Genomic DNA, 12822 nt, shown 5'->3' with positions numbered 1-12822 from the left:
AGGAAGTGAGGGAGGAAGGAAGGAAGCAAGGAGGGAGGCAAAGAGAGGAAGGAAAGAAGGAAGGGAGCAAGGAAGGAGGGAGGGAGAAAAGAAAAGAATGAAGGAGGAAGGCAAAGAAGAAAGGGAGGAAGAGATGGGATTGAGATAGGGAGGAAGGAAGGGGGGAGAGAGGAAGAGAAGGAAGGAAAGAAGAAAGGAGCAAGGAGGGAGGGAGGGAGAGAGAGAAGGAAGAAAAGGAAGGAGGGAGGCAAGGAAAAAGGAGGAAGGGAGAGAGAGAAGGAAGGAAAAAAGAAGGGAGCAAGGAAGGAAGGAGAGAGAGAAGGAAGAAAGGAGGAAGGGATGGGACTGAGAGAAGGAAGAAGGGGGAGGGAGAGAGGAAGGGAAGAGAAGGAATGAAAGAAGTAAGGGGGCAAGGAGGGAAAGAGGGAAGTCAGGAGGGAGGCAAGGAAGAAAGGGAGGAAGGGATGGGACTTTGTGGACCATATTTTAGCTCTCACAGACCATGGGTTGGAACCACTGGACTAAAGTAAATGCGGTAATAGAACTTTAAATAAAGTTTGATCCAGGAACTCAAAGGAATCTAACTGAATGTTGATATTATCAATTTCCCAGTATTTATTTATTTCTCGTGTCAGGGCAACCAGTCGATTATATTACCAGTGATTCAGTGGGGTTAACAATTAGATTTCAGCATTCAGCACTTGTAGATTCCAGAGAGCTCAAAATTATCCAAATATAATAAACATTTTCTAAAAACTGATGAGGAGATATATGGAAGCAGACACAAGAGAACCACTAAAAGATGGGAATAGTTGCTTTGCCCAACTCATATCACTTCAGCAAGAGGAAGAGACAGAAGATCAAACTACAATGCTTGATCCAAGGAAATTGAGGGCCAAAATTGAAATGTGGGTGCATAGTAATATGCAGCAACGTGTGCCTTCACAAATGCATAGATATTAAAGTTGCATGCTGCATACAGACTGTTCTTGTCTTCTGTCATGCAAAGTGTTCAGCAAACCAGGAAGGCATGATTTTATATGATGACAAGTAAAAGCATCCCTGAGCACCACCACACAGGCAAATTGCAGAGTGCGAAATGAGTTGTGTTGGTTTCAGAAAGCCTTGCCTTCTATGTTATGAGTCCCTTTTGTGGCTTCGTCAGAGAAAGCCGTGCCGGTTGAATAGCGAGTGTGTGTGTTTGCATGCGTGGGAGGGGATATTTTGGGAACTTGGCCATCTAAGTTTGAGAATCCCTCCTCTCTTCTCCCCCTAAAAAAGAGAGTATGAAACAAGGCACTTTGTTCCTCGCAGCCTTGGAGCATTCACTTATCAAAGCACGCTACTGAGTTGACCTCTTCTCACGTCTTAATAGGGAGAAAGATAGGGGGAAAAGTTAAAGGCGTCAAGGGTGAAACCTGTTTGGGGTGATTAGATGTGAGCTGTAGTCTGGCACCGAAGATTAGAGAGCAGCCAATTGCTTGCCCTGCTGCTGTGCTAAAGATCAGTGACAAGATACAAGGCGGCAGCTGGCGTTTTGTAGCTGTTGCTGAACGTGTTGAAGGGAAGCCCATGTGGGACGCTGACCTTGTTAGTTTTACTGTGACTTGTATCATAATTGACTTAAACCCTGAATTCTTGCTTTTCTTATTAAGAAGTATTGTCTGTGATGTTTGAAAATAGCCCCTATGGCTCAGAACATGAAAATAAATGTGTAGTAGGCAATAATAGTTGCTCTTTATGAATAGCTTTGTGCATTCAGGTCCCAAGACAGGAACAGAGAGATAAGCAGAAGCTTCCTTGTAAGGAGAGAGTCGCCTAGCAGAATACTAGACTTGGCCTGGAAGGCAAATCACTTCTGATGGTTTGAAGGCATTCTGTTCTGTTCCATCTCTCTGTTTACAGTATGGTCAGATCTTTCACTTGTGTATTTCTTTTGCAAGCTTCAGATTTGCAGAAGGGAAGGGCTTTCCACCTTTCCTTCCTTGAACTTAAATTCCCCCCTTTGCTTAATTGGTTCACTGAAACATTTGTCTTACTGGATTTCTTCAATTGTAAAGTGCACCTTAATTTCAGTACCACCTCCATCACAAAAATAAATAAGATACACCTTTTAAGATGGGATTTGGAAACTTGGTGGTCTTGTCTCTTGGAATACATAATCAATTATTTCATTAATCAAAGGAAAAACAAGTATACAAATAGTCATTCAAAACAAGACTGATATAGGAAATGATCTATTCTAAATGACAACAGATGGAGATGATAGATAATAGCATTTTAACCAGGCTTTCCTCGCAGTTAAATTGATGCAGTGACATAATTTGGAATTGCTGTTCCAGGAGGGAGGGGGAGAATGGTGCTGGTTTTGACCTACAAAACCCTATATGGCTCCGGCCCAGTGTATCTGTCCGAATGCATCTCCCTCTACGTCCCGCCTCAGAGTCTAAGATCTTCTGGGTAGGCCCTGCTCTTGGCCCCACCTCTATCACAAGTGAGATTGGTGGGATGAGGAGCAGGGCCTTCTCGGTGGTGGCCCCTCACCTGTGGAATTCATTCCCCAGGGAAATTAGGTCATCAACATCCCTCCTCTCTTTTAGAATGAAATTAAAAATGTGGATATGGGACCAGGCTTTTGGTTAATCTGGCAGATAGACAAAGGACGATGATGACCAGAATTAATAGAATTTGACAATGTGGAATGAATTTGCGGACTCTGAGCTAGCAAACGTTGAGCATAAGATTGGTTTAATGGTTTTACTGATTGTGGTGATTAATTGATTGTTTTAACTGTTTATAATCGCTGTTTATATATGTTTTTATCTTTTTATCTTAATGTTTGTGCTGGCATCGAATTGTGCCTTTTGTAAGCCACCCTGTTTCCCCCCTTGGGGGTTGAGAAGGGCGGGGTAGAAATGCGCGAAATAAATAAATAAATAAATAAATAAATAAATAAATTGGGATGAGGGCACTGGTAATGGGTGGTAAACATCTAAGGAATATATAAAGCGTCATTTAAGGTAAAGTGACTTTTGGAGTAATGTATATTGAGATAAGACTTGTATGGAAAAATTTTGTTAAATGAATGGATGTATCAATAAAAATTATAAAATAATAATATATAAGTAACAGAATATATACACCTGCAATTCTAAGACACATCCCATTTTTAGAGATGTTTATGCAGGGAAAATGTGTCTTAGAATTGGAGAAGTATAGTATTAACCTATGGGTGACTTACAAATGATATGCAAACATCCCCAGAGTCTGGCAGTATGGAGAACGAGGGTAAAAGGTAACCAAAAGCACGTCATAAAACCCTGTGTTCCTACATGCATTTGAGTTTTAAAATCTTTGCATTGTATATCTAGCAGTATGCTGAATACTGGAGCCCCCGGTGATGCAGTCGGTTAAACCACTGAGCTGCTAAACTTGTTGACCGAAAAGTTGCAGGTTTGAATCCGGGGAGTAGTGTGAGCTTGTGCTGTCAGCCCCAGCTTCTGTCAACTTAGCAATTCGAAAACATGCTCTGGCAGGAAGGTAACAGCGCTCCATGCAGTCATGCCGGCCACATGACCTTGGAGGTGTCTACGGACAATGCCGGCTCTTCGGCTTAGAAATGGAGATGAGCACCAACCCCCAGAGTTGGACACGACTGGACTTAATGTCAGGGGAAAACCTTTACCTTTATCTATGCTGGATACTGGTTCACAAAGGACTTCTCAGTCAAAGCTAAGTCTTCAAAGTGCTGCGGGCTAAGTGTCTAAATGATGGACTGCTGTTCAGAAAAACGACCCAAACCGTGACTTGAAAATCTGACTTCCTGCTTCTCTCACCGCCTCCGGCCGCTTGTGTCATATTTCACAGCAGATTTCCTTTTGCGATTTTGCAGGCGCAACCTTACCAAGCTGTCCCTGATCTTCAGCCACATGCTGGCGGAACTCAAAGGCATCTTCCCGAGTGGACTCTTCCAAGGAGACAACTTCCGAATCACAAAGGCAGATGCAGCGGAGTTCTGGAGAAAAGCTTTTGGGGAAAAGTAAGCACCTTTTCCAAAAAATATGCGTCACTTTCCAAAGACAATGAGAAGTAACAGCTAAATTGGTTTTTCCAGTTCCAGTACTAGACATATGAACCATTTTGTGCCAGTGTATCAGTTCTCCCACTGGATCGCTCTTATTGGAATGTGCTACAAACAGAAGGGGGGTAATAAACCTCAGGGAGTTAGATGGTGATGATGTGTTTTTCTCTACAGATTGATTTAAGTGTACTTGGAAGGCAGAATCATATGTTCCTTCTTAATGGAGGTTATGCTGATAAAATATTCATTGGAAAGCTATAAACGAGTATTGGGAAGTGCTATTTGTGAATGTCTTAACTGGTTCCATTTCATTGTAAAAACTGGAACGGGTGAGCCGCTTGTTTATTTCCAGCAGTGAATTTGTTACTGGTTTTAATTTCTGGAAGCAGCTAATTTAGACACAAAGAAAACTTGTTTAAACAAAGGCTGTCACATCCCTTTGCCTCTCTGCTCTGCAGATATAGATCCAGATATTCAGTTGCCAAATGAATCAGCTGTTGAACAGATCAGAAATGTTATCCGTTTTGAATTTAACACTGAATAATATTTCTGTGGCAAAGTACAGAACATACGGTTTCTCAGGACTGCTGTTTCTTCTCCCACCGTCAGGACCATTGTTCCCTGGAAGATCTTCCGTCCAGCTCTACATGAAGTGCACCCTATAAGTTCAGGCCTTGAGGCAATGGCACTTAAATCAACTATAGACTTGACGTGCAACGATTACATTTCTGTGTTTGAGTTTGACATATTCACTCGTCTATTTCAGGTAAGGAACAAGAAAAACCAGGTTGCTCAAACACAGACGTGACTCCCCCACGGAAATCATTTCTTCACTTTGTGGGGCTGTTATATCACTTACCTTTAAAAAAAGACAATACATTGACTGTTGTGTTCCCTTCTCAAGACTTTTTTCTCGTCCAAAATGTTAGCCATGTTTGCTTGGCCATCCTTTGCCATTTTAGACTTCTTTGGACCCATAACCTTGAAATGGTGGCCTGAAAGGGCAGCTGTTCCTTCAGGCGGCTTTGAGGAGGAGGTTGCTGTGTGTCATAAGGAGAATTGCGAGGGTTGGGACTTGCTGGCATCGTATCTGAGCCGAACCGTAAACTCATGATGACATGAAAATAGTATGAACTTATTTTGAGGGGTCCTCAAACTTTTTAAACAGAGGGCCAGGACACAGTTCCTCAAACTGTTGGAGGGCCGGATTATAATTTGAAAAAAACATGAATGAATTCCTATGCACACTGCACATATCTTATTTGTAGTGCAAAAAACACTTAAAAACAATATAATAATTAAAATGAAGGACAATTTTAACAAATTTTAACTTATTAGTATTTCAATGTGAAGTGTGGGCCTCCTTTTGGCTGATGAGGTAGGATTGTTGTTGTTGTTGTTGTTGTTGTTGTTGTGTGCTTTGAAGTCATTTCAGTCTTAGGTTGACCCTGAGTGAGGGCCGGGGAAATAACCTTGGAGGGCTGTATCCGGCCCCCAGGCCTTAGTTTGAGGACCCCTGATCTATATAAATAAAAATGTAATGTTAGTTTGTGGGATTAACATAACTCAAAAACCACTGGGAGAATTGACACCAAATTTGGACACAATACACCTATCAGGCCAACGAGTGACCATCACTGAAAAACATAGCAGAAGAGACTTAAAAAGCTTAAAAAGTTTGAGGACCCCTGTTATACAGGATGGGAATATAAAACTAGGAATGTGTGTTTCTTATGATCCTGCCCATTGCTCTAAAACTGAGCACTGCAAGACAAAACCCTGTGTAGATTTAGCTGAAGATGAATTCCAATGAATTTCTAGTCTGACTCTTGATGCCCAAGTGACATCGGTGGCCAGGAGGGCCTTTGCACAGTGAAAGCTTGTGCGCTAGCTGCGACCGTACCTTGAAAAGCCGGACTTGGCCATGGTGATCCAGATTGGTTACATCCAGATTGGATTATTGCGATGCACTCTACATGGGACTGCTTTGAAGATGGTCTAGAAACTGCAGCTGGTACAAAGGCCAGCAGCCAGGCTTCTAACTGGAGCTAATTATATGGAGTGCACAGCACTCCTATTAAAGCAGCTCCACTGGCTTCCGATAAGCTTCTGGTCCCAATTCAAGGTGCAGGCTATGACTACAAAGCCCTAAATGGTCCAGGTTCCGCCTATCTTCATGATCGCATCTTCCCCTATGACCCGCCACGGACTGTAAGATCCGCTAGGTAGGCTCTCCTCGCGCTTCCACCACCGTCTCAAGCACGATTGATGGGGACAAGGGAGAGGGCCTTCTCGGTGGTGGCTGCGCAACATTGGAACACCTTCCAAAGGAGATTAGGCAAGCCCTCACACTGTCCTCCTTTTGTAGGGATCTGAAAGCCTGGATGTTCCAGCAAGTTTTCGTGAATGATTTGTCCCTATACTCAGTCCCTAGGTCGCCAAATAGTACTCTGCCCTGCACTTCATCCACTTCCCTGGCCCTATGATACACTGTTTGCATTATCCCTTGCCCAGCCCTTTTAGACACGTCCATTTTGTAATCCTGGCCATTGGTTTGTTGAACCTTGCCTGATGAGGCTACAATGCAATTGGTTTAATTTTTTATTTTTAGTAGTTTTTTAGAAAGATTTTTGTATTTTATGATGCTTTTTATGTTTATTAAGTTAAATTAGGTTGTTTTATATTGTCTTATGTGCTTGTCTTGATGTAATTAGTCTGTATGGTTTTCATTTTGGCTCTTGAATGTTTGCCTTATATGTTGGAAACCGCCCTGAGCCCCTTGGGGGAGACAGGGCAGTATACAAATAAAGTTTATTATTATTATTAGTCAGTAAACCTATGTTGGACCTTTCAGCATGAGAAATAGCATGCTGAAAGGTGGAAGGGGCATGATAGGAAATTCCTAAGTACTTCATCACGTTCTTTTTCTTTAGCCGTGGTCATCTTTGCTCAGGAACTGGAATAGCCTCGCCGTGACCCATCCCGGTTACATGGCATTCCTGACGTACGATGAGGTCAAAGCGCGACTTCAGAAATTCATTCACAAGCCTGGGAGGTGAGTGTGTCCCTTCCTTAAGCCTTTAAAAGCCCTTTGCATTCATTCTGTCTTATAGACTGCATTCGCTGAAAGGACATACGATATCACTCTCAGGCATCACAATGTACAGATGTTGTTACTGCTGGAGATCTAAGCTTAAGAAAAGAAGCATTGGATCAAGCCTCATAAGCCTTGATTGTAAAACCAAGTGGTTAAAGAATTGGTGAAAATCCCCTTTCTGGTTGTTAATCTTTAGGAAAAATGATCTTCTCTTTGGACACAACTTGAAATCTAAGTCCCTGTGGCCAAGGACAAGATTATTTGCTTTCTTTCGCTACATACATGAATCCTCAACCTTCCTTTCAGAAATAGAAGGTTCATATAATCTCAGTCTAATTGGCAACATCAAGGAAACAACGAGTAGCTTAGCAGTGATCTGAAGGAGATTTTTGACTTTTTTACCTGACCATAGGTTTCTCGCTTCATATTGTAGGTCAAACTAATGTGGAAAGCTTGACAAGAAAGCTAAGTGTTGCTCAGTTGTTCCATCTTAAAGAAAAACAGGCTGTATCTGTAAATAATTCAGTGAGCAAATTTGTCCTGTTGGTTTATAATTTTTGTTGTTGTTTCCAGTTACATTTTCCGCCTGAGCTGCACACGACTCGGCCAGTGGGCGATCGGTTATGTGACGGCGGATGGAAATATCCTCCAGACAATTCCCCACAACAAGCCCCTTTTCCAAGCATTGATTGATGGCTTCAGGGAAGGCTTGTAAGTAACTTCCCCTCAGTGCGGCATGTCTTGACTCTTGTCTGTTCTGGTTACTGAGTCGGTAAATAAATAAGTTGCAGTCTCCTCAGATTTGGGACTTGCCGAGAGACCAAAATGCACTTCTTTCCCTAAGTGAAATTGATCCTTGATTCACCAGGTCTGGTCTTCCCATTTCATTTCTCCTGCCGCTGCACCTTTGCCATTCTTACTCTGTTCTTACTACTTTTCTCACCTCAATATCTATTTGCTGCAATGTGAAGTCAGCCATCTCTCTCTCTCTCTCTTGTATTGTGGCTCAGAAAATACCACATTTAGGAGAATTTTGGATTTCATGCCCATCTGTATTTTATTCTAGCCTAGACCCTCTCTCATTGTACCAAATAACAACAACAGCAGCAGCAACAGCAACAACAACAACAACAACAACAAAGTTTTGGAAGACAATACACCAGACATCACGATTGTGGAGAAAAAAAAGCCAGGATTATTGATGTCGCCATACCACGTGACAGTCACATTGAAGAAAAACAGCAGGAAAAACTCAGCCGCTATCAAGACCTCAAAATCGAACTGCAAAGGCTCTGGCATAAACCAGCACAGGTGGTCCCAGTGGTCATTGGCGCACTGGGTGCCATGCCAAAAGATCTCAACTGGCATTTGGAAACAATCAACATCAACAAAATCACGATCTGTCAACTGCAAAAGGCCACCTGACTTGGATCTGCACGCATTATTCACCAATACATCACACAGTCCTAGACGCTTGGAAAGTGTTCGACTTGTGATTTGGTGATACGAAATCCAGCATATAGATCTCGTTTGTTGTGACATACTGTGCTTTTGTGTCAACAACAACAACAACAATAATAATAATTGGTACAATGAGAGAGGGCCTAGGCTGGAATAAAATACAGATGGGTGTGAAATCCAAAATTCTCCAAAACGTGGTATTTTCTGAGCCACAATACAAGAGAGACAGATAGAGAGGTGGCTGACTTCACACTAAAAAAGAAAGTATGGATTGCCGATGTTGCAATCCCAGGTGACAGCAGGATTGAAAAGAAACAACTGGAAAAGCTGACATGATATGAGGATTTAAAGATCAAACTACAAAGACTGTGGCACAAGCCAGTCAAGGTGGTGATCGGTACATTGGGTGCAGTGCCTCAAGATCTTGGCCTGCACTTAAACACAATAGACGCTTACAAGATTACCATCTGCTAGCTGCAAAAGGCCACCTTACTGGGATCTGCACACATTATTTGCCAATCCATCACACAGTCCTAGACACTTGGGAAGTGTCCGATGTATGATCCAATACAACAGACAGCAGAGTGTCTGCTGTGGATTCATCTTGTGGTGTTTCAAATAATAATAATAATAATCATCATCATCATCATCATCTTTATTAATACCCTGCCACCATCTCCCCAAGGGGACTTGGAGCGGCTTACATGAGGTCAAGCCCAACAGTACAACAGAGCAAATATACAACATAAAATACAAACAGCAAAATATAATGAAAATTCAAAAAATAAATACAGAAAACAATATAAATGAACACACCATGTGATGCAGTCTAATTCCGCAAACCTTTAATCAGCATATGGCCAGCCCAGTTTCTCTTTTCACGCTGTCCAGTGTGACGCTGTGCACTGAGCAGAAAAAAAATGAAAAGCAGAAGTTCATCTTCAACAAGCTATGCAGTATTGCAAGTATAGTTGAGATGTTGCTGGGAAAGCAACAGGAAGGAGAACAAATCTGAGAAAAATGTCAGCTTTCCACCACGTTCATGTTAGCTGATAGGGGAAACTTCAAGCCAAACTTTTATATCGTCTTCATTTTGAGATTCTTCTATGTAGTGGTTGTGTCCTTTGCTAGAATTGTGTTGTTGGTCAGCTCATTCCACTATAAAGAGTTAAGTTTATTTCTGTTCAACCCTTTTTTGTTTTCCTCTGCAGTTACTTATACCCAGATGGGCGGAATCAGAACCCTGACTTGACCGGTCTGTGTGAGCCCACCCCACAGGACCACATTAAAGTGACACAGGTAAGCAAAAACGGCAGTCTCTTTCTTTGCCATCTTAGTCCACAGCTTTTATCTGGATGAACATTAGCCCTGGTTCCAAATTAGGCCTAGATATCTCTCAGAGTTAGTTTCAGGAAGATTTTTTTTTTTAAAAAAATAATCCAGTTTGAAACCAGTGTGGCCATGAGCCTTGCTTGGAGTGAAGATGCTGCATAGCTTTCTTTTAAGATTAGCTTTGTCTCCTCCTGGGATTGCTATTTGAAAACTGTGAGTGGATAATATTGGTGTTACCTTGAGCAAGTCACACTCTCAGTCTCAGAGGAATAAAATGGCAGTTGGGTAAATCTTGCTAAGTGAAACCTAAGATAGGGTTGCTGTAAACCAGAGTTGGCTTGAAGGGACACAGTGATAACATATTTGGAACTGGTTGTGTGGTAGTTATTTTAAATGACTCAATGAATATCTGAAATATTAAAAATTAATTAGGTATTTTTAATTACAGGAATGTGAAAGAGTTAAATGGATACAATGACTCAGCAAAAGCGGCAGTTCAGCATAAGCAAGTGTGCCTGTAGCTTAGTACCCCTTAGTCTGTGAGAGGTCTTTGTGGAAGAAGGGCCTCAGTGTGTTAATAGGCTTCAATATGAGAAGGCCTCAGTTAGTTTGCCTCAGTGGGAGAAAGGCTTCAGTCTGAGAGGAAGCCCCAGGTTGAAGGCCTCGTGTGTAAAGCTACTATGTGAAGCTCCAGTGAGAACGCCTAATATGTAAAGCTATTGTGTGAAGCTCCTGTGCAAATTAGGTGTGAGAAGAAATTATGAGAAAGGTCATTTGGCAGGTGAGAGCAAAGCTGCTTATCTGCATAAGAAAGAAACTCAGTTTGGAAGCAAAGAAAGGAAGCGCAAAGAACTTTATTTGTGTTATGGAAACCTTGTTCTTGTAAATAGTGCAATCATATTATTTTGCTATAAAGAAAAGCCTCCTATGGAAGATATAATATTGGTCTGTGTGTTTTTATTATTTTTATCATTTTGGGTTACTGGTGCTAGGTCATGCTGCTACTCATAAGTTACTCTGCTATAAATGGGGTGGATTTTTTTTTTTTTTGGTATTAGCCCACTTGCCTAGCAAGGGTTATTAGCCTAGTACAGGGGTCCTCAAACTTTTGAAACAGAGGGCCAGGTCACAGTCCCTCAAACTGTTGGAGAGCCAGATTATAATTTGGAAAAAAAATGAATGAATTCCTATGCCCACTGCACATATTTTATTTGTAGTGCAAAACACTTAAATGCAATACAATAATTAAACTGAAGAACAATTTAAACAAATATAAACTTATTAGTATGTCAATGGGAAGTGTGGGACTGCTTTTGGCTGATGAGATAGGATTGTTGTTGTTATGTGTGCTTTCAAGTAATTTCAGACTTAGGTTGACCCTGAGTGAGGACTGAGTAAATGACCTTGGAGGGCTGCATCTGGCCCCTGGGCCTTGGTTTGAGGATCCCTGGCCTAGTATAACCCTCAATACTACATACCATAATCTCTCTTCTCTTCCCTATCTCTCTTGCCTCAGGAACAATATGAATTGTACTGTGAAATGGGTTCCACCTTCCAACTGTGTAAAATCTGTGCAGAAAATGACAAAGATGTGAAAATAGAGCCCTGCGGCCACCTGATGTGCACTTCATGCCTCACTTCCTGGCAGGTAAGGCTGGCTGAAGTCTTGGCTTTCTGCTGTCAGTGTTCAGAGTGGTAACTATTAAACCTCCCTTGCCTGTGCTTGACATTCTTGAGGAATCAGCTGTGTGTGTGTGTGTGGCATTATCTTTAATGTAAATAAGCAGTTGCATTAGCATTAAGGCAATGAGATTTGCAGCAAAGTGATGTCACCGATGGTTTACATGAAATATGAGAAAGGTAGTTTGGGGTGGTACAATAATCTAGTTTGCCACATTGTAATTCCAATGAGTATATTGAAATTGTGATGTAATATTATAATCCTTTCTGGTGTATTTGGGTATTAGGATGTTTTAAGTTGTCAATTGTTTTGTGACCTGTTTCCCTTCTTGCCTTTCCCATAGGAATCCGAAGGGCAGGGCTGTCCATTCTGCCGCTGTGAAATTAAAGGCACGGAACCCATTGTCGTTGACCCCTTTGATCCCAGGGGGGGAGGAGGACTGCTCCGGCAAGGCGCAGAGGGGGCCCCTTCTCCCAATTATGAAGATGATGATGACGACAGAGCGGACGAATCGCTCTTCATGATGAAAGAACTGGCAGGCGCAAAGGTAATCTCTCCAGAGCTGTCCTGGAGGTCCAGGCCTTGTGTGTGGCCTCTCACCCAGGCCCCAGCCGATCCCAAGCTTGCTTCTTCAAGGCTGTGGTTTCATGGGCTTGGAGGCTATGACCCTGGGATGGGATGTACTTCTAACAGGTATTGCATACACTTCAGCTTTTCCATATCCAAATCTCAGCAGTCCCTTTATTGAATCAAAATACCACTCTGAGAAAGTGAGTCCTGCCATGTTCCTCTGCAGGGTCTCTTTTCAGGGTAATAACCAGCTGTGTCCAATTCAGTCCACACTGGACCGGTTTTGCACCTTTCTATTGGTGTTTTTTCCCTTTTACTCAAAGAATCCTTGAGATCCCTCCCGGAAACCTTCTAGTTCCCTTTTGTGCAGGAATGGTACCAGTTTAGCCATTTAAGGACCTGCATTTGAAGAATGAGATCACTACAAACCCAATCAACATTTGATATATGATTTGAGTTGTTGGAGGAAACCATGAAAAGGAGGAAACCATGAAAATGAACAAAATCTGGCTACCAGTATTAAAAAACTCTAAAATTACAAGAGCAGAACAACAGAGAGGAAACAAACAAGGACATCTAATCACCTCTCAACAAAAAATT

The 12822-nt window shown here is 42.0% G+C and overlaps 1 protein-coding gene across 1 annotated transcript in view; it reads left to right on the top strand.

The window, feature by feature from the left end:
• CBL (Cbl proto-oncogene) overlaps window positions 1–12822 on the top strand; it is a 71279-nt gene that overhangs the window by 36031 nt on the left and 22426 nt on the right. Inside the window, exons 3-9 of the mRNA XM_060786953.2 lie at window positions 3893–4039; window positions 4691–4847; window positions 7015–7136; window positions 7752–7889; window positions 9851–9938; window positions 11488–11619; window positions 11996–12199. Of these exons, the coding sequence (XP_060642936.2) occupies window positions 3893–4039; window positions 4691–4847; window positions 7015–7136; window positions 7752–7889; window positions 9851–9938; window positions 11488–11619; window positions 11996–12199 (988 nt within the window). The remainder of the gene's footprint in view (window positions 1–3892; window positions 4040–4690; window positions 4848–7014; window positions 7137–7751; window positions 7890–9850; window positions 9939–11487; window positions 11620–11995; window positions 12200–12822) is intronic.

Source organism: Anolis sagrei, chromosome 7 (assembly GCF_037176765.1).
Source record: "Anolis sagrei isolate rAnoSag1 chromosome 7, rAnoSag1.mat, whole genome shotgun sequence".
In the NCBI taxonomy this organism is placed as follows: domain Eukaryota; kingdom Metazoa; phylum Chordata; class Lepidosauria; order Squamata; family Dactyloidae; genus Anolis; species Anolis sagrei.
This window is presented reverse-complemented; position numbering and strand designations above follow the sequence as displayed.